The sequence below is a fragment of the Rhinoraja longicauda genome, chromosome 12, assembly GCF_053455715.1.
Source record: "Rhinoraja longicauda isolate Sanriku21f chromosome 12, sRhiLon1.1, whole genome shotgun sequence".
NCBI classification, from domain to species: Eukaryota; Metazoa; Chordata; class Chondrichthyes; order Rajiformes; family Arhynchobatidae; genus Rhinoraja; species Rhinoraja longicauda.
In genome coordinates this window covers 47,574,555-47,602,365 of record NC_135964.1, presented here as the reverse complement: position 1 = coordinate 47,602,365, position 27,811 = coordinate 47,574,555, and the positions used below count along the sequence as shown (strand labels likewise).

At 36.5% G+C, this 27,811-nt stretch overlaps 1 protein-coding gene across 18 annotated transcripts in view; it reads left to right on the top strand.

The window, feature by feature from the left end:
* Positions 1 to 27,520, top strand: part of LOC144599000 (sodium/myo-inositol cotransporter-like) — a 34,687-nt gene extending 7,167 nt beyond the window's left edge. The window contains exons 2-5 of one of the 18 annotated variants that reach the window (XR_013547942.1): positions 4,460 to 4,583; positions 9,245 to 10,795; positions 12,525 to 12,707; positions 21,052 to 22,393. Coding sequence is in view for 9 of the 18 variants with exons in the window: in XM_078409704.1 (XP_078265830.1) it covers positions 9,569 to 11,716 (2,148 nt within the window). In the remaining 9 variants the exon portion in view is untranslated. The other 17 variants (XR_013547941.1, XR_013547940.1, XM_078409709.1 and 14 more) reach the window with 17 other exon arrangements.
* Positions 27,521 to 27,811: the final 291 nt, after the last annotated feature.

The following is a 27,811-nucleotide window of genomic DNA, read 5'->3' as shown; positions in this document are numbered from 1 at the left end:
ACCCCTTATTCTTAAACTGTGGCCCCTGGTTCTGGACTCCCCCAACATTGGGAACATGTTTCCTGCCTCTAACGTGTCCAACCCCTTAATAATCTTATATGTTTCGATAAGTTCCCCTCTCATCCTTCTAAATTCCAGTGTATACAAGCCTAGTCACTCCAGTGTTTCAACATACGACAGTCCCGCCATTCAGGGAATTAACCTAGTGAACCTACGCTGCATGCCCTCAATAGCAAGAATATCCTTCCTCAAATTTGGAGACCAAAACTGCACACAATAGTCCAGGTGTGGTCTCACTAGGGCCCTGTACAACTACAGAAGGACCTCTTTGCTCCTATACTCAACTCCTCTTGTTATGAAGGCCAACATACCATTGGCTTTCTTCACTGCCTGCTGTACCTGCGTGCTTCCTTTCAGTGACTCGTTGTACGTCCCCTTTTCCTAACTTGACACCATTCAGATAATAATCTGCCTTTCTATTCTTACCACCAAAGTGGATAACCTCACATTTATCCACATTAAACTGCATCTGCCCACTCACACAACTTGTCCAAGTCACCCTGCTACCTCATAGCATCTTCCTCACAGTTCACTTTGTGTCATCTGCAAATTTGCTAATGTTACTTTTCAGGGGTTTCCCCTGATGCTCTGGTTCTCTCCCACATCACAAAGATGTGCTGAAGTTAAATAGTGTACATCAACCTCAAAAACTGCGTTTTTTGGGATCAGGTTGTTATATTGTCATAATTTTAATAATTCAAAGACATCATCATCTTAAACAGTCGCTTGGAATTGAAGATGACTTGCAACAGAATGGTACAGCACTGAAACAGGCCCTTGTGCCCACTATGTATGGCCGAACATGATGCCAAACTAATCATCTCTGCCTACACGTGATCCATTTCCTGCATATTTTGTCTATCTAAAAGCCTTTTAAAGGCTATGCTTGTATTTGCTTCCACTACCACATTTTGAATAGGTGCAATGTGTTCCTCTGAGCACCTGTGCAGAAACAAAATTTTCCCGCATGTTTCCTTTAACATTTCACTCCTTCACCTTAAAATTATACCCTCTAGTCTTCTCTGCCCAGATCTGTATCCTGGCAGCTAACTTCATTATCATTCCTTCCATTTTTGTTGGTTCTGAGGTGGCTAGAGTGCTATAACAGTATGTGAAAACAGCAGATTTCTTGCACTGTTGCTGCTCGTTAGAGGATAGGCTAGATTGTGGTCTTTCAGCTATTTATGCATGATCTCCACATGATTCCACCACAATGCTTTGCCAGAGTTTTTTTTCCAGTGTAAACAGGCTGGGAAATACCAAGTCTATAGTATATTGCTTTTTTTCCCTGAGAGTTCATGAATGACCTTGAAGTTGTTTTCTGTCACCTGCAAAATTCCTTCCTGGGACAGAGTTTGAAATGAGGCACATGTTTCGGGTATGTAGATAATATGGTCACCCAACAAAATTTGAGTGGGTATGACCATAAATGTAGATGCTGTGGTTGTTGGCCAGCGAGAGGGTACATTGGTTTTCTTCTTCTGCTACTTGTAAAGTGTACAAATAAATATTTTTGGTGTGACATCATGAATAAACATGCCGGATAACCCCTCTGATATTGTAATCGTGACCCACCTCACAAATTAATTAGCGGGATCTCCCTTCTTTCTGACTTCCGGAAAGTCATTGCAGGGATCCTCCTAAACTCTCTTCCACCTTTTGTGCCCCCCACACCCCACCCATCCTCTGGTCAAAGAGCTGTGATACAGATTCCTCCTCGCAAAAGGTAACTCAGACATGACCTTTAGAGTGTTCCACATACAAGAAAAATGAAAAGTTGCAGAACTCTTAAGCTTATTCTACTGAAGAGGATTGTTGAAAAGCCATCAGAAATTTCACTATCCTAGAAAGTTAACTACCATTCTATTTCTGCTAGACAATGACATGCCAGCCATGATCTTATTCTGAGCCAGAGTAGACTCCAAACATTCAAGGGTTTTTAATTGTTCTAACTCACTTCTCAATCTATTTTGCTTCAAAGACGAGTTAGTGTGCAGGGTTTGTAGGAAAATTACAACCTTTGTCTCTACTCAAACTGAGATCATTACAACCGTGGTCATTGTATTGATGCCAGCAAACAACTCCAGTTTGCGTAGTCAGAGGCAAACTCCCAAGTTATCGTTGAAGCTTATGTAGAATTGTTATGGATTAGGGGGAGTTTCCAGATGGAACAGTTTTGTCACTCCTATTTCTTTACTCTTTTCCTCGTATCCCCATGCATTGGTATTATTCTCTTGTGTCTACCTGATTTCCCATGGAAATCTTAGCTGATCTTTTTACTACAACCTACTTTCTGTTATTCAAATGGTTTTCTTTCACCCCTTTTATATATAAATAAAGGTAAATTAGAGTTCGACAACTCATTAAAAAAAAAGTATTCTTACCTTTAACTTTTTAGCCTGTCTGTTCTTGTCATCTAGTCTTCCATGTCAGCTTAATTACTGCTAGAAATCTGTACTGTAATAATCTTCTTGAATACCTGCACTTGAACACTGAACTCTGGCTGGAATTGCTTTTCACTTCAAAATGAAGCATTATTGCTATTATGATGAGTAAATATTGCTTTTCAAAAGCCAGCCAGTTGGCAATTATCAAATATTATCAACTATTAGATTATGCATCAAATCAAGATAGTTTCCATTGTATGTATTGAAATTCTACTACTAGTAGTTCAGGTAGAATTTGATTTGATAAACCCATCATTTCACTTCAAGATATTGCAAATCTGAATAATGGTGTTAATCACATAATTTATCTTTTACTACGCCTGTTTTATAGGAATTCTGTCATCCCGTGCACTTAATAATAGACGATAGGTGCGGTAGGCCATTCAGCCCTTCGAGCCAGCACCACCATTCAATGTGATCATGGCTGATCATTCCCAATCAGTATCCCGTTTCTGCCTTCTCCCCATACCCCCTGACTCCGCTATCCTTAAGAGCCCTATCTAGCTCTGTGTTGAAAGCACAGAGAATTGGCCTCCACTGCCTTCTGAGGCAGAGAATTCCACAGATTTACAACTCTCTGACTGAAAAAGTTTTTCCTCATCTCCGTTCTAAATGGCCTACCCCTTATTCTTAAACTGTAGCCCCTGGTTCTGGACTCCCCAACATTGGGAACATGTTTCCTGCCTCTAATATGTCCAACCCCTTAATAATCTTTTATGTTTCAATAAGATCCCCTCTCATCCTTCTAAATTCCAGTGTATGCAAGCCTAGTCGTTCAAGTCTTTCAACATACAACAGTCCTGCCATTCCGGGAATTAACCTAGTGAACCTACACTGCAGGCCCTCAATAGAAAGAATGTCCTTCCTGAAATTTTGAGACCAAAACTGCACACAGTACTCCAGGTGCGGTCTCACCAGGGCCCTGTACAACTGCAGAAGGACCTCTTTGCTCCTATACTCAACTAATCTGTCATGACTCAACCTCTTTCGTTCAATTGCTTTTATTAAAATATATGTAAGGATGTAAAGCTCTGGTGTGACACAAATCAAAGTGATTATTATATCCTAAGTATGGTTACATGTGACCGGTATCATCTAATTCTAAAATTACTCGTGATAGATGAGCATTGATGTGACCAATATACACACATTTATTGATCAATACTTCATCAATGAGATTGAAGGTACCTGATCATCGTGAGCCACTGATTAGTTTAGTTTAGAGATACCGATACCATGCAGAAACAGGCTCTTCCCCACACATTAACACTATCCTCCACACACACGGGACAATTTACACATACACTAAGCCAATTAACATTGGCTGATCCCCCCATCAGTGTCCAGTCATATTGATTGAATCAATACTTAATTATTAACCACATCCATCCAAAGATCATTGGTACTCTAAAGGCCTATTACTGGTCCATATTTTCTCTGGTGATCACCTAACTAACATAAATATTGGAAGGGTAAAATTGTAATACAGATTACATTTTTTTGGTAGAAAACGAGTGCAGAATTCGCAAAGTGCTTAGAACATATGAACTCGTACATGTTCTGCTGTAATATAATTGCTATGTGTTACCAGAAATGGTAAAATACAAACTGATCACACTTGATACAAGCAACTTTAATTTTTTTGTTTGTTTGTCGCTGATGCTGTATTTTAAAAAAATGTAAAGACCAGTTTTTAGTTTACAGTGTTCTTTGTTCATTTATAGACTAGACAGAAGGTAAGTCTTGTGCAAGTCTTGTAGGAAATCAAGTAGCCATTGTATAATTTTGAGTTTGGAAAATAGTTAATTTTTGATTGAAAATAAACCAGGTTCAAGTTCAGTTACAGTAAATAGTCAGCTCGGCTTCAAATTGCTACATTATCAACGTTGATTCAAAGAGTGATTATTTCAAAACTCTCTAATCAAAAGTATGTGCTACATGCTGTACTTTAGGTTGTGTGCCTGACTGACTGAAACTGACTGCATTCTTTGCAAAAAAAAGTTGATCCTGAGACTGACCCATTTTCCGTAGCTGAACTGCAGTGCTCACTTTTCAAAACTGCTGATAACTAAGATGGTGAGTGTTTTATGAACAGAGGTACTGCTTTCCATTTGTGAAATGTATTCTGGAGAAATTTATAGGCTAAACAATGGAAGATTTTCTAGAAGTGAATAATATATTTGTCACGATAATGCTGTTCGATTGGTAAGTGACTTACGAAGTTCTTTCACTAACTGAGTATTCTAACAAAATGTTCTTCAGTATGCTTAATTGTTGTATCTCCAAATGAATTACATTGGATAAAATGGTGCAAATTCTGTTGTATTGATAGTTCTTTTTAATTTATTTTTCTATGCAAATCAAGTTTAAAATATTTAAAAGTTGTGAAACTTGACATTGCTAGAATCTGTCCTTTCAGTAGGAAACAAAAGTTGACCTGTGCTTTCTCGAGCTGCTTGGCTGGTAAGTGATGCATGGAAAAGTTATAGACAAGTTGCTCCATTTAGCAATTCTTTTTTCCCTTTTATATAATGTTTACAAAAGTAAGTTTAGGCACAGCAGCATCCAAGACATAGTTTGCAAATGTTTTCACGGCTATTTCATCAGATGGTGTGCGATATTTTTTAAGTCATGGAGATATGGGTATTTGTAAGTGAAGGTACTTAACACTTTTTTTGCAATTGCAGAATCTAGTCTAGATTGGAATCTTTGGAATTTTGTATCATCTTGAAGAAATGTGGGTAGAAACTTCAAATTATTTTTGTCAAATGCTTTTTCTCCTTAGCATAGATTGTGAGATCCATCTGGGACACCAAGGAAGCCAATGCCATGTTATCAATAAATCAAACGAATGGCAGTTTTGTGTTTGGGGAAAGCATGAACACGGACATGAACTTGAACCTATAATATCTTTCGAGGTGGAAGAGCACACAGAGACTAGTTTCAAATCTCAGTCCTATAGTGGAAGTAAAATTATTTGTAATTGGCATTCTTTGTGGTCCTGTGGGAAAAAAATACCTTTTGTGTTTCGATGCCAACCCCAATATTTTTGTTGTATTGGGTTTTTTCAACCCTTCAAAAAATCAGTAATTTGAGCAAAATTATTTCCCCTAGCTCTGACTTTGTTAAACAAAGACATGAGTGTTCCCTCAATATTCTTGTCTGGAGCATTGTGCATTATTCATAAATTTTGCGACATAGAAACAGGGCACTTTGCCCTTTTCATATACAGGTGCTCCTCAGCTTTCGATGGGGTTCCGTTCCGAGAAACCCATCGGAAACCGAAAGTGTTGTACGTCGAAATGCATCACGTGGTCGGAAGCGAGCGGCGGCTTGCTACGGGTAGTTGCTGTTTGCACCATCGCAAAGTCGAACTATCGCAAGTCGAATCATTGTAAGCCGGGGAGCACCTGTAGTTCTTTGAAGGACATCCTTTTCATTACTGCTGCCTGACACTTCTTCTGTAACGAGTTTTCTACCTTAAGTGTACATCCGAATCTTCCTTGACAGAGACTGTTGTATCGTCTTTCACTGTCCCTTCATGCAGTTGAATCCGACTGAACTTTATATCTTTCTTGCTGTTGCTAGTTATGTTAAATATAAAAGCTTAATATACTTGCCCATCTGTCAGTAGCGATGATATATATTTATTATTACCATCAAAGTCCTTCAATTATTTGAATGCTATGGCCAAGAAAGCACACCAATCCCTCCTCAGAAGGCTAAGGAATTTTGGTATGTCTCCAAAGACTCTTGCCAATTTCTACAGTTGCTCCATAAAACCATAGCTTGGTATGGCAACTACTCTGTCTAAGAGCATAAGAAATTATGCACGCTGTCTAGTCCATTGAGCAAGCCGACCTCTTCCAAAAAAAACCCTCCCAAAATTGATTCCATCTATATTTTATGCTGCCTCAGGAAAGCATTCACCATAATCAAGGACCATTCATGCCCTGTCATTCTCTCTTCCATTTGGCAGAAGATACAAAAGCTTGAAAACACATACTATCAGGTTTAAGAACATCTTCTTTCCTGCTGTTTTTAGATTCTTGAACAGATCTCTTATGCTCTCATTCCCGTCTTTCACCTCGTTGCAGAACTTGCAGTTTAAAAAAAATTGCACTTCTCTGTAACTATGACACTATTTTCTACATAATGTTTATTTTCTCTTTTGCACTACATAATATGCTCATGTAAGGAATGATTGACTGGATAGCACGCAAAATTGTATCTCGGTACATGTGACAATAATATACCAATACCAATTAATTTAAAAGTTTATTCAATTTGCCTTTTATATTATATTCCAAGAGGGAGAAACATCACATTCTCCAGTCATTTTAAATTGGATTTCTCAAAAATAATAGACCTGATTAACTATACTTATGTATTCATGCTACTGTACCAACAATCCAGAGACCTTGAATGATGAATCAAAGTTAAGAGTTCAAATTGTATGATAACAGTTGTGGAATTTACATTCAGTTTTTTGATGTGGACAATATAAATGTTTCTACATAGATTATGTTTTTAAGAACTGCATCATAGAATGTAACACTGAGAGGAAAAATAAAGGTATTTCTTATTAAAGATAGAATTAATCCAGGAAGAGATAAGTCATGATCTAGAAGTAAAAGTAGATTTGTTATAATATGGGAAAACAAATCCAAAAGCATTTTTGATCTATCTAGACTGAGGTTAAGATCAGGATTTTTAATTCGCTAGTTTAATCACATTTGCAGTGCCAGTAACATTTTGTCAACATAGTTGAATTAATAAGTAAATTCAATACCTAAAAAAGGATCATTGGAATAATAATTGATTTAAAAATTAGACATTTGAAAATTCATCGGGATGCTAAAGTAAATTAATGTGTAGATGAACTTTGGCTTTTATTTTTTACCTCAGTATCAAGCGATTCTAAATAGGGCCTTTGATAAAGTCTAAAAGATAAATTGCCATTGAACCTACAATTTGAGTTCAATTGGAAAAAAGTAGTTGCTGTGCGACTGAAGAAACCTCATCTGCAAATTCTTGGATTTTTTATGTCGATACCTTCTTTCATTAGATGCATTTTCAGTTGCCACGTTTGGCTGTTTGGACTCTGATCATCTCATCTGCTGTTTGTTAGTGCAGCTGAGCATTTTGCTAGGCACTGCTTTGAAGTGTGAATCCATAAGCCTTTAACCAAATATAATAAGTGGTCTTAATGGTTCTGTAACTCTATTTGGTGTTTGACGTGATAACTACTTAATCACACAACTCAGGAAACCTAAAACTTTTATATAAGTAACGAATTGCATTAAAGCAAATCAATTTGTGGCTCTAGAATTATTAAAAACAATTAAAAATAAATAAATTGTGAAACAAATGAATACTTTTAATTCCAGACTCTAATCATTAGCAGTTTCAATTGTTTGGTAATATAATAAAATCAACACATGTATAATATTGTGCCAAACATGTGAATGTGTCCATTACCTTTTTAACCTGTGGTATATAGTCACGTATGCCACAACAGCACATAATAATTATAATTTTAACTACTGTTTCTTGAAATGATGGTTTGAACCTGCAATACATCATGTGCATATATCTGTGGAAGCTTTTATTAAATCCAATTTTATAATAATAAATCTAAGAAAAATTTTGTTAACTCATTTTTAAAATTTAACGAAATAATGTTAATGAAATAGAATTAGTCTCCGGCAAATTGCTTACCTAAAATAATAATGCCTTGCAATTATATTCCTTTGATCAAGCATAAGGATATTTTTTTGTTTGCATAAAGTTACTGGTTTGATAACTATCTTAGTGATTCCAATTTTATTTCCATCTTCTGAACCATATAATTGAACCATATAATTTGAAGGTATCTATTAGCACATTCTATTTCCTACATGTGCTGTAAAAGAAAGCCATGAGATTTGTTTCGCTATGGAACTGGAACTTGATGATAACAATGAACATTTCAGTATATGTTAATATTGTTCAAAGACTGGTGGTGTCAGTAATCCAATTGAATATGGAGAAAACTGTGTTGTTAGTATCATTTCCTCTCCCACAAATGACATGAATTCAACACATCGCCAATTTGAGGTAAATAATTTTGGTGCTCTATTTTCACCATCAGCAGCATTGAATTTATTGGGCTTTGTTGAATGAGAGGTAATTGAGTAACAATTCTACTGAACAACCTTTCCAGTGCTGGAAACTAAATGTGGCGTGTCAATCCTCCATTCAATGAAGTTTTAAAATTTTCTCATAAAATCAGTTTTTAGTTTTGGGCATGTTCAATCTAATGCATTCTTTCAAATGTCATCTCTGCTTTTTACTTCCCAATTTACCACCTCAAAATTGGACCCCGACCTGCTTAATGAATTCAATGTACTAATCCCCTTAGATAATGCCAGACTAAAAGCCAGGAATGAAAAGGAGAAGTTGATATGGAGCCCATTAAATCTTTGGCAGCTTTCTTCGAAGTCAGTGGCATGCATGAACCCTTCAACATTGAATGCAAAATTTGACTCAAAGTGTTCAACATTTTTTTATAGTTTTAATCCTTGACCATTAGAGCATCTCCTTTTATGTTTTTAAACCTTGTTTATTTTGTTATGTTGTGTATCAAAATGTTGAAAGGCACTTGTACATTGGTTTTCAAGCCACTTTAGTTTTATTTATATATGCCTGGTGAAAGTGTAATTCTAATACAGTCTTTTGTCTTTGCTGTTTTACAGGGTTGTAACTCTATTCCTCACTAGACCTGTCAGCATCAGCTAAGAAATTCAACACCAACAAATTAAGCACTGGCAGTCTTGTGGAATGCTACTATAAAGAGCATGAGAAATAGTCAGAAGTGAAGTTAACAAGATAATTGTAGTTGCCATCCCAATATCTGTACAACTGGAATCCCATAATTTCGTTCAGGGCAGAAACCAAAGGACAAAGTATTTTGCCATTCTGTATTGTTCATTCTTCCCCTTTTCTTTTGTCGCTGTCAACAGGATTGGTCATTGTCTTAATAACGTTTGTGGATTGAATTACATCTGTACTGTAACAAAATGTTTGGCTTTATGGAACCAGCTGATTTAGCTGTTGTAGGATTTTATTTTGTTCTTGTATTGAGCATTGGATTTTTTGTAATGTGGAAATCCAACAGAAGTACCGTGAGTGGGTACTTTCTTGCAGGACGCTCCATGACCTGGGTGGCAGTAGGTGCTTCATTGTTTGTGAGCAATATTGGCAGTGAACATTTTATTGGTTTAGCAGGATCTGGAGCAGCCAGTGGTTTTGCAGTGGGAGCCTGGGAGTTCAATGCAATGTTACTTTTGCAGGTATTAGGTTGGGTCTTCATCCCAGTCTATATTAGATCTGGTGTGTATACCATGCCACAATACCTTTCCAAACGTTATGGTGGTAATAGAATAAAAATTTATTTTGCTTTCTTGTCCTTGCTACTGTATGTCTTTACAAAGCTTTCTGTTGACTTGTATGCCGGAGCACTGTTCATCCGAGCATCACTGGGCTGGGATCTATATCTCTCTATCATCGTTTTGATTGGATTGACTGCAGTATTAACTGTCACAGGAGGACTTGTGGCTGTCATCTACACGGATGTTCTACAGGCCATTCTTATGATCGGTGGAGCTTTAACACTGATGGTTGTTGGTATAGTCAAGGTCGGAGGCTTTGAGGAAATGAAACGAAGATATATGCTCGCCACTCCAAATGTTACTGCAATCATTGCTTCCTTCAATCTAAGTTCCACGAACACTTGCCGTATCCATCCAAAAGAAGATTCTCTGAGGATGCTGCGTGAACCAACTGATGAGGATATTCCTTGGCCTGGTTTTCTGTTGGGTCAAACACCAGCCTCTGTTTGGTATTGGTGCGCTGACCAAGTCATTGTGCAGCGAGTCTTGGCAGCAAAGAACATCGCTCACGCCAAAGGAGCCACTCTGATGGCTGGTTTTCTAAAGCTTTTGCCCATGTTCATCATAGTCATTCCAGGAATGATTTCCAGGATTCTCTTTACCAATGAGATAATTTGCATTAATCCAGAACACTGCATGCAAGTATGTGGCAGCAGTGCAGGTTGCTCGAATATTGCTTACCCACGCCTGGTGTTGGGAATCTTACCTGTGGGTCTTCGTGGCCTCATGATGGCAGTAATGATTGCAGCGTTAATGAGTGATTTGGATTCTATATTCAATAGTGCCAGCACAATATTCACCCTTGACATCTACAAGCATCTTCGAAAGGCTGCCAGCTCCCGGGAACTTATGATGGTAGGTCGTTTATTTGTAGTTTTCATGGTGGGCATAAGTATTGCCTGGGTTCCTATAATTGTAGAAATGCAAGGAGGACAAATGTATCTCTACATCCAAGAGGTAGCAGGGTATCTCACGCCACCTGTGGCAGCAGTGTTCCTACTTGGTGTTTTCTGGAAACGCTGTAACGAGCAGGGGGCTTTCTGTGGAGGGTTGGTTGCATCAATTTTGGGAATTTCAAGATTGATTCTTGCTTTTGTGTATCATGTGCCAGAATGTGACCAGTCTGATACCAGACCAAGTTTTATCAGAAACATCCATTACATGTATTTGGCAGCAGCTTTGTTTTGGATTACCATCATTATAGCAGTCATAGTCAGTCTGCTAACTCCCCCTCCTGCCAGGGATTTGATTAGCACCACCACATTCTGGGCATTAAGAGACACAGAAATCAGGCTACGTGATCTTGGAGAAGAATCTGATAAATTAACAGAAAAAAGCATGGCAAAATGTGGTGATGATATCAGATGTGCAGAAATTTCTGAATGTAAACAAAAAGATGATGATTGCTCTCCACCAGCTGATCGAATAGAATTGGTTCTTTTAATGCCCGGACACGGTGATCCTAAATCTATGACTTCACAGTGTAATGAAGTTCTGTCAGCAAATGACTCTTTTGTAAATGGCCAAACAACCCCAGTGGACCAAATGGATCAAAGGGAAGCTGAACAGAAAAGAAACATGTGGTGGAGATGTTTTGATCAGTGTTGTGGAATCAAAAATTATAGCGGGAAAAATACAGAAAAAGATTCTGTAGAAAGTGAAATCGTTTGCTTACAAATGTTGCAAGAGAGTCCAAAAGTTAAATTGATACTAAATTTTGGTCTTTTTGTTGTTTGTTCTATTGGCATATTTATGTTTATCTATTTCTCTTTGTAAAATGAACTATTTTTTTGTAATGACAGTATTGCGTTCCGCCTTCCTGGCCCTGAGTTGGTGATCCTTTTTGGTCCACTTTGGGAAAGATATACAAAGGAGTAAGGATGAGGCTTTAGTATCAGTTAATGTCTGTCACTGGTTAAAATGAAGGCACATTTATACATCGTGTTCATTGAATTATTTGTTTTGTTTGTGGCTTGTAAATAGTTTTAGATACTTTGTGATAAGCATGTATGTAGTTTTCCTTTTCATTCAAATTACTAATCATTTATCCATTTTCTTATTGCCTGTTAGTTTCTGAAATGATGTATTAGGCTAGGGTGAATTTGAAGGGCATGTTGAAGTAATCTGAATTGATTTTGGTTGCAGCAGAAATCCCAGAGCCAACATGTAACACCGCAAATTATTATTTTTTGACAATTAACCATCCACTTGTTCATAAAGGTGATTTTTTTCCTTGTGTTGTCATCTAATAGAGAAATAGTGTTGTTAACAACGAACTTTGAAGGAGCAGCAGACTTATAAGAGATGAGATGAATGTCAAATTGGATTTTTTGGAGGAGGATCATTGGATTATAATGCTTAAGATACATTGCTCTGAAAGTAACAACTACTTGTGTTGAGTAGGATTTGCCTAGTACTAGCTACTTAATTGTCATAATGCCTTTCTGAAAGTTCACATCAGATTGTAGTAAACTAACTGCTTAATTGGGTGAATCAAAAGTATTATCACTATTATTTGCTTTAATTACATCCCTACTTTTAAACTTTCTTCCTTTCTTGGGTCATTGATTGTGTCTTCTTTCAGCTCTTGATTCATGGGATTCACTGCTTCAATATGGCTACTACCTGTGGACGGCACCACAATAGCATTTGCCAAAGTGTCAAATAACACTTTGTTCTCCAGGATTTAACTAGAATTGAACATGACTCGGAACTGAATCATCTTCCATTTTCTCTAGCTTGGTCAAACACAGCACAGATTTAAAAGGTGTGTTTCTGGATCAATCCATCAAAACCATCCCTCATTGCACGTGTACTACTATTTAGTAACCTTGTCTAAGATTCAGATTAGTTTCTACAAGTATATAAATGACTCCCAACTTGTGACCAATTCATCAACTCTTTGGTGTCTCTGTGCTCATGTAACAATAATTATTTCATTATTCTTATGTGAGCCCCATCCTTCTCTGCCATGGCCATGTCTTCTTTGTGTAAATTCAGATCAGATTTACTGGTATTTTGTAGAATTTACATGATAACTGATCCCAAGCAGCACTTTAAAACCTACTATCTATTTGTCATTTAAGATTATTTACTTATATCCCTGAATTGTTTCCACAGAAGGCCTTATAAATAAGGCTCAGTTATTGCAAAGTTGTTCTTGTGTGTGTACAATTCTCTAGTTACAAGTAAGTTGCCCTAAACTTCAAAAACATATTCCACAGTTTTATTTGTGCATTATTCCCTATTTCCTGATTTCTTGTTACTCCTTAATCAAGTTTAGAATAGTTTATTGGAAAATACTTCACATTCACATTCTTATCTCACTGTACACGATGCTGCAATCTCATAACTTATAACTACATAGGTCTTCTCACATTTGGCTCTACTTGTTCCATTGGTTCTGATCTCTGAGCATTCTGCTGTATTTGCTTTGCCTCTCCATCGATTTTACACGTGAAAAATGTCCTTAAATTCCATTCCTTTGGTCAAGTCTTCTGTGCTGTCTCTTAATAATTCCTCAGCATTTGTTCATGTCAACTACTTGCAAGGCACCGTGGGACATTTACTATAAATGTACCGAAGAGACTAATTATTATCAAAGTAGTCATAACAGAACAAAATTCAGTTGCAATGAAGTTTGGCTTCTGATAGTTGATATTTGAATATGCATTGTGCATTTATAGGGCCATGAGTTCACAATGCCTTTTGCATCAACTGTTATCCCAACATTAACTATTATTCCAAATGTAATTGATTTTTTTGGGGACTAAAATTAAAAGATTTAACTAGGGAGCTTTGAATAAATTGGTTATCAACAGCCTCTGTTAATGAAAATAGCTTCTCACACAGTGAAAACCCATGTATTTTCCAAATGATATTATTTTCCATGGGAGGGTGGGGAGTTGATGGTGGGTGAAGATGCAGTTGTTTATGTGAGTGTTGGAGGCGGGAAGAGGAATATAAAATTGTTTCTGTAGAGTAACTTTACTCATACAGTGACAAATCCAAAATAGCACTATGCACAATGAATACGCAGTGATCCTGCATACTGAAAATTGGTCACAGTACATTTGAGTTTAATTTTATTAGTTAACGGCCTTTTGAACTAGCTGAGTATAATAGATTTAGAAACGATTGATCATTAATTTTAACATTTTAAAGGGGAAATTGAATGTGGGCTGAGATTCTTTTTTACTGACTAAATGTTTGAAAGAAAACAATAAAAATAAAATGAAACCAAACGAATCGTTCATCCAAAAATTAATGGTCAGGCTTTGGCATCATGTCATTATACAACACAAGTGTATAGCAAGGGAGAAGATGGGAGACATGTCAAAGTTAATATCTCCGTGGCAGTATCAATATAGGCAAACAGTCCCTGTTTGTCGTATTTATTAGGTATAGACATTAAATTTCAAATGGTTACAACCTACACTGTTGCATCATGTGCAAGGATCCGTTTTATCTGAAGAGTTCACTGTTTTTCAACAAAAAAAAAAATGCAATCTCAGAGTCTGTGATTGAGATGGAGGCTATCCATCCTTTCTAAACCTTTTCAAAAAGAAACTATATTTTTCATGCTACACTAATCCTCACATCACAAGGATTAATAATTCTAATTTTTCTACAATAGAAAATGTAGTCTTTTGATCCTTGCAACTCAAAAATGAACCCCGTGTCGGGCCTGGCACACAGCATTTCACTCCTGATTTGACAGGCCCACCTTAATGAAATAAGCTGGTACCTTGTGGCTAAAATTTATTTCGTTCATTTTATGTAGTACATTTTGCACTTTGTACTTTTTGCATGTTTTTGTTTCGATATCTTCTGTATTGATGAAGAATTGTGCCTAAATGTGACTTGTGAGGTACAAGCGTTAAAAATGCAATCCTACTTCTGACTTACATAATTAGACTTCAGGTTGTATTCGTGTTTCACCAATATTTTGGTCAGACTTATAGGCCAAACTGAATTGCTTCTGTTTTGCAAAACCCCAACAAAATTGAGACAACCATTGCTTGCAAAGTCAGTACAAGTAAATGTGAAAGAATTGTGTGGTGGGGCAATAATAATGTTCTGGCCAAGCAATGAGTCTTAGACAATAGACAATAGGTGCAGGAGTAGGCCATTCAGCCCTTCGAGCCAGCACCGCCATTCAATGCGATCATGGCTGATCACTCTCAATCAGTACCCCTTTCCTGCCTTCTCCCCATACCCCCTCACTCCGCTATCCTTAAGAGCTCTATCCAGCTCTCTCTTGAAAGCATCCAACGAACTGGCCTCCACTGCCTTCTGAGGCAGAGAATTCCACACCTTCACCACTCTCTGACTGAAAAAGTTCTTCTTCATCTCCGTTCTAAATGGCCTACCCCTTATTCTTAAACTGTGGCCCCTTGTTCTGGACTCCCCCAACATTGGGAACATGTTTCCTGCCTCTAATGTGTCCAATCCCCTAATTATCTTATATGTTTCAATAAGATCCCCCCTCATCCTTCTAAATTCCAGTGTATACAAGCCTAATTGCTCCAGCCTTTCAACATACGACAGTCCCGCCATTCCGGGAATTAACCTAGTGAACCTACGCTGCACGCCCTCAATAGCAAGAATATCCTTCCTCAAATTTGGAGACCAAAACTGCACACAGTACTCCAGGTGCGGTCTCACCAGGGCCCGGTACAACTGTAGAAGGACCTCTTTGCTCCTATACTCAACTCCTCTTGTTACGAAGGCCAACATTCCATTGGCTTTCTTCACTGCCTGCTGTACCTGCATGCTTCCTTTCAGTGACTGATGCACTAGGACACCCAGATCTCGTTGAACATCCCCTCTTCCTAACTTGACACCATTCAGATAATAATCTGCCTTTCTATTATTACTTCCAAAGTGAATAACCTCACACTTATCTACATTAAACTGCATCTTCTGGTATACTTTAATAATTTCTTATGTTTTTTTGGACATTATTTAATACACTACAATGAATTTATTGAGCTTGGTATAAGTAGGTTTTGGTAGTTTTGAGAATAAGTTAGTGCTATTTGATCTTGGAGGGTATCTATTTGATCTTGGATACAAGTAGACCAGGAAACTTATTTGATGGCATTGCAGCATTAATGGCTTTCAGTAAGAGGGGTAAAAGTTTGTATTTTGCTAAATTGCCTTTATAAATAGGTTTAGGAATGTTTGAGAGAGTAAGAGAGAGAGAGGGAGATGGTTGCACTAGTTTATAATGGCAGACCTAATCTCCAAGTCTTAGATTGGAAGAGCCTTGTAGTTATTTTGTTCGACTTTATGTCATGTGCGTTCTCAGTATCGCTTTTTTTTAATAGCTTTTTCAGATATTACCAATTTGTTTTGCATCTACCCTTTGTATTATTTGCAGTGGAACTGAGTCATTCTCATTGACCCCAGCTCAAACCATAACTCTCCTTAACATCCTCCCCTCCTCCCTGCCCATTACAGGCACAGTGGATTTCCCATTGATAAAAGCCCTATACCTTGTAATAATAGGAAAGAGGTAATACATCTCTGAGGTAATCAGTCTGAAGAAAGGGCACGACACGAAATGTCACCCATTCCTTCTCTCCTGAGATGCTGCCTGTCCCGCTGAGTTACTCCAGCATTTTATCTACCTAACGCATCTCTAAATTAGTTAAACTTAAAACCCCATTAACAAAGTACCATATTGGTACTGAACATAAGGATCAAGATGCGTACTCGAAGTTAGCCTGGGGTTAATACCTTTCTGACTCCATCTTTTGAAGGATGGCCTATTGAACAGCCTGACAAAAGTTTAAAATTACCTCCATCATTCGAGACTACAATTAAAATGAATTAGATCAGATTCCTTAAAATGTCATGTAATCAGTGTTTGTCAGACAAGCACTTTCATTCACTTTGCAATGGAAAGCTTTCTGATCATTATTTTAAAAGGCCAGAGGGTCCATCATTTTAGATTGTACTCTCTTGGTTAATGACAGTATTTGTATAATTGAACTCACCATAGTCTGTGACACTTTGTTTGAGATTAGCAGCACTGCATCATATAAATGAAATGTGCTAGTTAGTTAAATGTGTCAGCACTTCATCCCTGAAATAAAAGACCTAAAATGCTTCCTGTAAAATGGGAAGCATCAAACTTGCAACATACATTATACCTGGCTGCTAATCAAAGATCTAGTCTGAACACTGGTTCAAGTTTGGTCAGTATGGCTACAGAGGGTACATTACAAATGCATTAATCCATCTGGATTATTTGCATTATAGTCTAATGAGTAATCTCAAGCATTGTGGTTCTCTCAGATTGCATGTGCAAGATTATCCACCTGAGTTTAAAGGAAGTCCATTGTGCACAAATAATTTGCTGCTTGCTATCTTTCAGTGTACCTTTTATCTAGAGTGCTTACCAGAATGGCAGGAATGTAGGAGCTAGCTGACTGCTTGTGATAATGGGAATTTCTTGCTTTTGAGCTGGCCGATCTTAAAGCAGCTGAGCCAGTATATAAATTTGTGCTCCTTGCGCGTGGCTATTTTCAGGAATTGTGTGGCTACATGTTTTAGGCCGTTTCCATATCAAAAGAAGTTTCTGTCATAATAATATTACTCATCATAGAAAAAAAAGCTATAATAAATCCAGTGAGATGATCTGTTTTTGATCAAATTTATAGTTATATGCATAAGTACAGTGAGGTGCAGGTATAATTAAAATCTTGCTTGCAGCATCACAGACACAAAGACCTGTTGGTAGTCAGTTTAAGTCAGAAGAGACTGCACTTTCCAAACAGCACCAAAGTCTCCATTAGCTGTCTGAAGAAGGAAAGGATTCTTTAGGGTTACTTGTGGATTCCGCCACTACTAATATTCTTATGTGGTATATTGTATAACACCAGCCATTTGTTTGGATCAAAGTTAAAATCGGTGCATCATTGAGATCTCGTAATAAGAGGCAAGCCAACAATTGTATAAGAGTCATGGTTTTAACAGCCAGGTAGTCTGATTTGAACTAATTTTGGTTTGTAGATCTTCATAATTTATCAGTGGGATTATCAGTCTGAAGAAGGGTCTCGACCCGAAACGTCACCCATTCCTTCTCTCCAGAGATGCTGCCTGACCCGCTGAGTTACTCCAGCATTTTGTGTCTACCTTTAATTCAGTACAAATTGGTTACAATACCAATTGTGTCACTTAACTATGGAGCCATCTGATAAGGTTAATGGGTACACTCTTGCATTGAACTGGACATTTTATAATGACCTTGGTGAATTTAACTAAATGTTGGTCTTTATTGTGGAATTTTAAAATTGTGCTAGATTACAAATTGATAGGTTTGGGGTCCCTTAGATCAGCAGTTCCCAGATGGTTATGGTTTTTAGATTTAACTCTACAGTACAATATGGCAGAGGCTGCTTATCAGTGATAGTGTACTATTTTCTCCATCCATACAGGTTCTATTCCAGTATTGACATGATCCAGGTGTGTACTTGCATGTGAGTTGTGTTCATTGTTGCAATGGTAATGTTAACTTTCTCTTGAGTGCTTCAGTCATCTTGACCCTAAATTATTTATTGGGTAAATCAAACTCAAGTATTTGAGGGGGAAAAAAATTAACATAAAAACAATCTTCAACGGCCTAATGGGCAAGTCCGGTAAGAAACCAAAATAATGATTTGTAAGCAATTCTTAGCCTATTAGGCTTGTCTTGCTGAATGCACTTCAACTTGAAGCACGAGTATCAGAGATGGAGTTTTGGTAAGATACGTTTCTTACCAGAAGGAGATTGAATGCATTGGTCTCAGGTAAGGCAGAGCACCTCCTCTGATTTTTATGGAACAGAATCTTATAACGAGCATGGGAACATATTTCCCATGAATTATTGAATTTTCCTTGAAAATTAACCTATTAGGAAATTATCTTCTAATTGAAGCTGCATCAATGGCATTCTTCTGCCAGATTAAGAATAAGATGGTAGTTAGTGGTATATCGCATAGGTTGATTCCCACATTAATAAGAGATTTGTTGTAGCTGAATTGTTGTAAGAGAGTTAAGTTTGTGTCGGATCAACTAAATTCCTTGATTTCAGCTGTTCCTATGCTCGTAGATTTATTTTAATATTGGTGCTTTATGCTCAAAACCTTTGGCTTAAAGAAAAAATGAAAAATTTAATGGATTGCATTGCCATGTTTTGCTGGTTACTGCTGGATTCATACCTATATTTGCAGACCTTCCAATCTATTTTGTGGATGGGTGATGCAGACAAATTTGGAGCCACTTCAGAGTCTTAACTTGCTTGGTTTGTGACAAATTCTTCACACATTCTGTTGAATCATACATACACTGTAACCTTGCTATAACAAACTTGCAAATTACCATCAAATTGATAAGTAGGAAGGTTTAGCTTGGAAGAAACTGGTGGTTTAGGTATTTCAGGCATAAGAGTGAATTCTTATATTTTCAATTTGAAAGGAATAAAGTTACTTTCTTACAGCATTCTGCATATTGCTGCCAGCTGGTGCTGAAAGATGACCAGTGCTGCACAGCTAATCATACAGTTAATACATTGGCTCCATGAATCTTTGAAATAAGCTTAAATATTTTCAATAGGATTCAAATACGTTGATTATTTGTTGCCATCTTTCATAAGGTCATAAATTATTGATTCAATGGCAGAAGTATGAAGGGGAGATGACATAGGAGAAACTTTAATCACTGAAAATGAAGAAATCTTTTGCTTAAAAATTGGGATTAGGCATTGCTTTTTTTGCATAAAGGCAGAAAATGCATTTGATCTGGCATGCAATGGATATTGGTTCTGAAATCTTCAGAATTTTAATTGTACAAAGGATTTTTTATAATTTTAGGGAACATGACTCAATGAACATCCAAAATTAACAAAAGTTTGTTACAGCGAGTTATACAAGGTACCAGTAAACCAAGGGGAAGTCTATTTACTTCAAATTTAAATAGGCATTCAGAAATGAGAATCAGTTGGAAGGTCTGGGTTTAAGAGATAACAGACATGCACGCAAGCCACCTCCAGCTTTTAAAAAATATGCTTAATTTGTGAAAACACCATTAAATTAAATTTTATTCTAGTCAGTCTCCTATGAAATGCTATGCTAGTTAACTTTACACATTTATTAGGGATTTTAGGGTAAAGATAGATCTGTAACTTTGCAGATTTGTGTGCTTTCCTTTTGGAGTTCAAAGTTTGCCATGTGTCAAACAAAAAGTTTGAGCACAATCTTTTTCATCTCAGTAAGCCTACATTCTGTAAATGCAGAAGATTGTATTACTAAATTAAGCTGATTCGATGAGGAGGCTCGAAATATTTGTGTTCTGGCTTTCACACTACTCGTATTAACAACAAAATAGTGTTTCTGCTGTAATTTGTGTAAAGTTTAAGGGTAAGAGACTATTTTGTGGATACAATTGGAGATCTTTTATTGAGGGGGAAAGTGCACAAAGAAGCCATGTTTGTCAAGTTCTGGAAATTATTTGCATGACCTGCATTTGTTGGCATTCCACAACCAGTTAAACCTTCGAAGAAAGGTTCACCATAAATCGGCACGGTTGCACTTTGTTTTTGATAAAATACTAAATTTTCCTTACTGATTTGTAACTGATCCATTAGAGCATTCATTTAAAAAAGAGCCATATTGATCTGCCCTATATGTATATCCATTATACTGTAGAGAGATGGGTGCCACAAAGATTTTTCTAATATCCTCTATTTAAACTGCATAGAGGCTAGATGGTTTTGCATTCCTTTTAATTCAAGATTGATGAAGAGGTGACAGTCAGACCAAAGAATTTGTTTTTGATTCAGTATTTACCCAATAGAGGCATTACCTTTATATCAGTGAGAATCTGTTGTTTACATGCTATTATGCTTTTTGAGCAATGGTTTATATTAGTGATTTGGGTATACAATTAGTGTGCGCTCGTTGACAGACATTGTTCAGTCACCTGGTTTTAACTGGTTTGGAGTGTCTTTGATACTTACATTTATCTAGGCCAGAGTGATATTGATTGGCTGAGCACTTTTACTGTTCCCTTCAAAGTTGTTTTGACAATTGTTCATAGTACAATGGTATCTCTTTTACTTTCAGGGCAAATATATGTGGAGACTGAAGCCATACAAGGAAGTGCTTTGAAATCCAAGCTACTCATTAAAATGTTAAGACCAGGAAACACAAACCAATCACAATTCTCTGACGCAAAAACAACTAAACACAATTTCCATTGTGGAAATTCATTCCATATATTTAAAAAATTACATGGAACCAAGTGTTCCTGGGAAATCAAATACCGATATATTTTCAGAACCAATAGGTGCAGCTTCCCTGGTTTTTGTATCCCTTTTTAAAAACGTTTCATTCAGGATTAAAACCAGTATAGACTGGTATTATCTCTAACACTATTACTCCATGCACAAATATAACCGTGCTCTTACATTTGGATGCCCAGAAACACTGCATTTAACCATCTGATGTCCATATCATGACAATTTAGTTGTTATTCCAACAGCAATTTACGATTTTTAATAAATTTTATAATTGGTCCACTTTGCATTTAGTTAGTACTTTACAGGATTGTTGAGAAACTGGCATTCTATCACCTGAGCAAACCTATATGAATAGATATTTAGCTGTTCTCCATTATTCGCTCATTCTGACATCTGATTAATGAACCACAGTACATTGGACCATTTGTCTTATGGCTACACATTCCAGTGAAAAATTGCTGCTTTCGTTTTGTGCTGCCTCTATGGAGGTAGGTAATGTAGTTTATTCGATATTGAGGTTCTCTTGACTCTTAAAGTGATACCAAATTAATTCAAGTCTGCATATTTTTAGAAAATGATAAATTTCAGATTGGACATTTATTGCTTTTTAATGTTAGTTTATTATGCTTATTCTTTACTTAAATAGTATTTAAAACTTGCATGTGGAAGACAGAAAGATACGGTACCAAATCAGTTACTGGAATTACATTTTGTGGATTTAATTAAAAAAATTATAAGAGCCTTTAACTTTCAAAAACAGTTATATGACATGTATGTTGCCTCGCAACAAATATTGAGATTAGTGTAAAAAACAAGTGAGTTAGTTAGAAGAAAAGAATGACAGTTGGTTATTTAGACTGGCGATATGAGGTGCTTCCTTTTGAAACAGCTGGTTTGATTTTTATCAATTGGTCACAATGTTAACAGATATGCTTCAGTTTACAGTATGTGGGGATCAGTTCTTGCGTATATTCTACAGGTTTGCATTATCCAGAGCTGATTTAGAAGCAGACTATATATGGTGCGTTGATGCACAAAAGGAACAACAATAACACAAAGGTCAGACATTCTCCAATTTCTTTGGCAGATCTATAATTCGTGACTTGCAGCCTGACTGGTTGGGTGGGTTGATGCATGCATGTGTCTTGCATTTAATTTTGTCTGGATTGGGTGGGTGGGGGGTGGAATTTGGGGTGGGGGAAGTGGGGTATGTGGTAGGGGAAAGGGTGAATCGTTCTTATTGCTATATCTGTGTTTAAGTGGTGTTCAATCCTTGACCTTCTCATCTAGATAATTACGACTGGAGCAATTGTTAGGACACTTTAATTGTCCTAAATGGTCCTGGTTAAGTATAGTATAGTTGCATTGTGTTCATTATCTTAAACACTATTCGTTAATCTCCACTGGAAGTGCAGAGTTGATGGTGAGTGAGAAATTGACCGTGACATGTTTTGGTGAGGTAGCCTGCTGAACTCGACTGAAATAATTGAAAAACTTCACTTGGATGAGATAGAACAATGGTGCGTCTAACTTGTGGAACCATATCTACTGTTTGGAATTAATCTCTCTGGAAGCGACAAGGAGGGAGAAATTTGACAGGGAAATGAAGGTACATCGTAAACGAAGGTATATCATAAGTTAGCTCGTGATTATAATTAGCCAGTGCTACATCGTTAAGTCTAAAGGGGCTAAAATGATTAAGAAGACTGGGAAGGTAGATCATTGGCAAAAATAATGTTATTTTTAAGTACAAATGATAGTTATTAAACATAAGGAGCATGAGTTAGGTAGGAATATTGTAGTCAAGGAATGATGGAAAATGATACTTTTAAGATTGAGATTGCACAATGTATTCAAAGTTTAAAAAAACCCAATTTGTGATCTATTGTGTTCAAATCTGGATTTAGCACCATAAGAGAAATTGGTTTTACCACAGCTGTTGCATGGAATTGAAAATTATTCTGAGCAAGGGATGGCTAAAGAGCAGAGATAAAGAGTAAAATAGAAATTATGGTATCTTGAATAAGATTTATTTGTCAAAGACATTGATAGATTTTTGCATTTGAAGCATTTGAGGATGATAAATGTGCATGGGGAATTGAGTTTAGGACGCTGAAAACTAATGAGCAGTAAGTTTTAGAATTCTGTAGAGCATTGTTGTGATTTTAATGTTATTTACACTATTCCAAAACGTTATGGAGGAGGGCGCTATGTAAAAATGGGGGAAAAACTTTTGATGCAATTGTTCATTATAAATATCCAGGGAATTTGAAGCTGTTAACAATGAGGATGCATTTTGAAAGTATTTGGTTATGACAAAAAAAACGCCACATCTTATTGGTAAGCTATAAAAACTAAGTATGTAATATTCTGTGCTGTTCCGTACACTTCAAAATGGATATTGATGTCTTGGAAAGAATGGGTTGCCTGGTGTGTAATGGAGGAAGGATATAATTTAAATTGAAGGAAAGACTTTGGAGCCATTACCGACTAGGTCTCTCAAATCCTGAAAAACATGGACTTGGGATTTAAGAGTTGCTGTTATCGGGAATATTATCTTTAAATTTCCTGTTTTTTGTCATTTGCTAGCTCAACCTGCCTGCTCCAAAATATTGCAATTGTTGATTGGATGTTATCAACATCCCTTGTAACTGATTGCATATAGTAGCATAATAGTGCATATAGTATACTAGTAGTCATCAACTGTACTACCCTTTTCTTTGCTCCCTTTCTTGGGCAGTACATTAGTTTCAGGGTTTTGATCCTTGTCTATTACTGTTCTAAGATGAAAAGGTGAAGACCTCAGAAAACACCAGTATTATGTCCTTGCAGTATGCTTAATAAATGTGTGGGATAGGTTCAGATTTTTTAAAAGGCCTGGCTTAAATAGTTGGTCCAGAAATAGGGATATATGGTTTCTATAAATGAAAACCTATAGCATTCCAAAATATTATTAGCTCGGTTGCATCCAATGAAAAGTGGACAACAAATGGGGGTTCTGCTGCTAGAATTTTGATACCCTGAAATTTCAACGCGGGAACTATTTATCAAGGAGATAAATTGTATCCATTTACGTGGCTGAATATTGTTTGTGGCTAGTTGGGGGGGGGGGGGGGGGGTGTTGGACAAAGTGCTTTTTCTGTTTTATCAATGTGTGTTTCCGTTAAAAATATTAAGGGTCCATTTTTTCTGTTTGTGCTCAACAGAAAAAAATGCATTATGCAAATTCATTGACCAAATTTGTCATGCTTGAATCTTGAATGTTATCAAGAAGAACATTTTTTACACTAGGCCACATCACTCATAGTTGTTTAATCTGCTTTCAACTGAATTTCAACATTAGACTGAAATCTATGTGAATTTTAATTCTGGGCTTTGATTTGTTTTCTTCCTCTCCTCACCACCATCTCCAAACAAACTTTTAGGGTGTGAACAAGAGATCCAAGGCCCGATTCTTAAGAGACTATCTTTTCAAACCTATCAAGGTTTTCAGATTGGCTTAGTTGGTAACATTCTTCACTTTAAAACAAAAGATTATGGGGTTAGTTCTTTGGTTTGATATTGAGAGGTGTCTTCCTGTTGTGAGGTTATGCTGTTATCACATCTACTTCTTTAGATGAACATTCTTACAGCGATATTCACAGTAGAAACAAGGCATTCTCACTGAGGTCCTCGCCATCATTAAATCAAACAGCATGTATATCTCACTTGCTATATGTGGGACTTTGCTGTACTACCATCTGTTTAATGGCGGTGACTATTGTAACTGGGATTTTTGCAAATGCAGATTATTATTAAGCTTTTTAGCAGTGATCCAGGCCTTTTCCCTACACTTTCCATCAAAAATATGCAATCTGGCAGAGGAGAGATGACAGTTACGCTTGGTCTATTTACCAGGTATTTGGTTAGCTTTTCAACTTCCTTTACATAATATTCTGGGCACAGTAGAGCAAAATTAAAATCTGTACATATGCATGGATAAGTTGTGTGTATAAGAAAAGATGGGCCCTTAATAGAGTAGAATTATTTTTCTGTAATTGCAACATGGAGTGTTAATCAAGTTGATTATTGTAAAAATTCATTGTAATGAGATGTACTTTCTGTTGTTAAAGTTTTCAAAAAACCTTGTCTTTGAGGAAAATAGTATGTTGTGTAACTTCAATTTCATGTGTTTTGTAAAATGATATTTGCCAGTTGATGTATTTTATTATACCCTTCTGTATCCTGTTATTCTGTATGGAGGCAGTACTTTTTTTTGATTCAGTTTCAAACTGGACACTGCAGTTAAGAATATCCATGTGAGGCTCTATCATGAAAATTACTTGTAGTTGCTGCTTGGGTACTTGATCAGGGTTCCGTCCCAACTACATTAATTGTTGTCAATGTGCTACCTAATTGTTTTTTTATATTAATGTTTATTGCTTGACTCTCATGTAAAGTATGGAATTGTTTTTTGGTGTGTGTTACTGTTGGCAAAAGCAATAAACCCACTTCGGTGCATTTGTATTTAAGAGAATAGAATAAGCACAGAGACGGATCAGAAAAATGCATAATGTATCGTCATTTTTCATTCCCTTGACGACCTGTGTCTTTTAAATTTCAGAATCATTTGTCAAGATCCATCTTTTAAAAAGAGAATGTGTACACAGTCTGAAGGTTCCCATTTGAAGCATCTGGCATCCAGGAATTGAATGGAATAAAGTGAATATTGGTTTATAAAACAATTTGAAAAGCCCATCTCGTGGCCATGAAATTTTACATGATACCTTATTCAAAATTATGTCCAAATATGTCAACTTGGTGTTCAGCAGGTGCATTGAGTTCCCTTCTGTTTATTTATTTTTCTATATAAATGGTACAACACAAATGACCTGTAAATTAAAGATAATCTTATCCCATATTGTCTGCAATAGACAGCATAAAACATGATCAATAGACTGCATACACCATTTGTTTGTGTCCACACTTGTTATATTCCACCTTTACATTAGCAAGACGGCTGAATGGAGCCTGACTTGTCATCGCAGTTGAGGATTCAAACTCCTGACAGGAAAAAATGCATTATATTTAGACATAATTTTGGACACACAATAGTTTTATAACAGTAGAAATAGCATCTGAAATTGATATGTCTTGTACATCACCAAAAATTACAGGCCTCATACTATAGTATTGAATTGCCACTTTTATATTTGAAATCTCCCACATTTCACCTTTTTGAAGTAATTCCATGATAGTATGGGATATTGTGGTGCTGGATAAGGCAGATCAGTTTCAATGTTGCTTAAACATTGCAAGCATTTCTACACCTTTAAAACTATCTCTTCTTCAAAATTATATTTAAACATATTGTTAGTGAATGGCAACAGAAGTGTCATATTTTGCTCTACAGGATTTTTTCCCCGCACACACGTGTACAGGTGATACCTCAATTCAGACCACTTCTGAAATGCATTCCAACATGAAGTGGTTGAACAATTTGTTGGGGGGAGGGGGAATACTATTAAAAACTATGATCTCTTAATTGGAATTTTAAGGTTAATGGGTTGAATCTTTATAAATCATTTACTGGCTCAAAACATTCCACAAACGTGTTTCCATGCTGAACACATCTTTAAGAACGAGCCAGTTGCAAAATACCTTTTTCTGTCTTTATTCTAACTCTGGTATCCACTCAGATTTGATGAGTCATTTTTTAAAAAAGTTAGACAATTTGATAGCAAACAAGTTCAAATTTTGTAGTTTAAACTCCACAGGAAATGCTGATTTGAACTAATTGAATTTTTCAAAATTTACGTGGAAAAGTCTGAGAATCATCAGTTCCTTGACTGATTTTAATTTTAAAGATGAATAGGAAAATCTTCTTTGGAGAGCACAGCCCAACTATGTGATATTTTAGGGAATAACAATCTCTTAATAAAAGGTTATGGGGTGCAGTAACAGTATGCCCAATAATTTGAGTAAATGAAATCATTTTAACTTCACTTGGGTGTTTGTGTGTGTGTGAGAGAGAGTATCGGAGAGAGTGTACGATTTTCCTAAGTAATTGCTTTACATATGATCAAGAATGGGAGCCTCCAGAGAAAGTACATCCAGACCTTTTTTTTTAAATTGGAAGTATGTATTGTGAAATTCTACATAACGTGGATGGAACAGCATTCAAGAATAATGTTCATACTCGTGCAGTTTACTTAGATATGTGAACCTGAAAACTTTTAAACATAAAATTGCTGATACTTTAACATTTTCTTGCTGTTTCAATATTATTCTTGACTTATTTTGTTTTGCTGAACTATAAACTAATAAAGTTCAAGTTACGTATTGAAATATTGTGTATAATTCTTTTAACGAGTAACCTGGATTTTTAAACGTTTGGAGTGCCACACTAGCAATGTAGAAATCTGCAAAAGCTGATTAAAATCTCAGCAATTTCAGGTCTTCATAAAAACTAGCTTGTTTGGATTTCTAGAAATTGTATTATGCCAAATTTACAGTGTGGTAGCTGCCTAATCATTGAGTGTTCAAAGTCAGAAAAAGGAACTTGATGGTTGTAGAATCAATTTCTAGATTACTGCCATTACTTC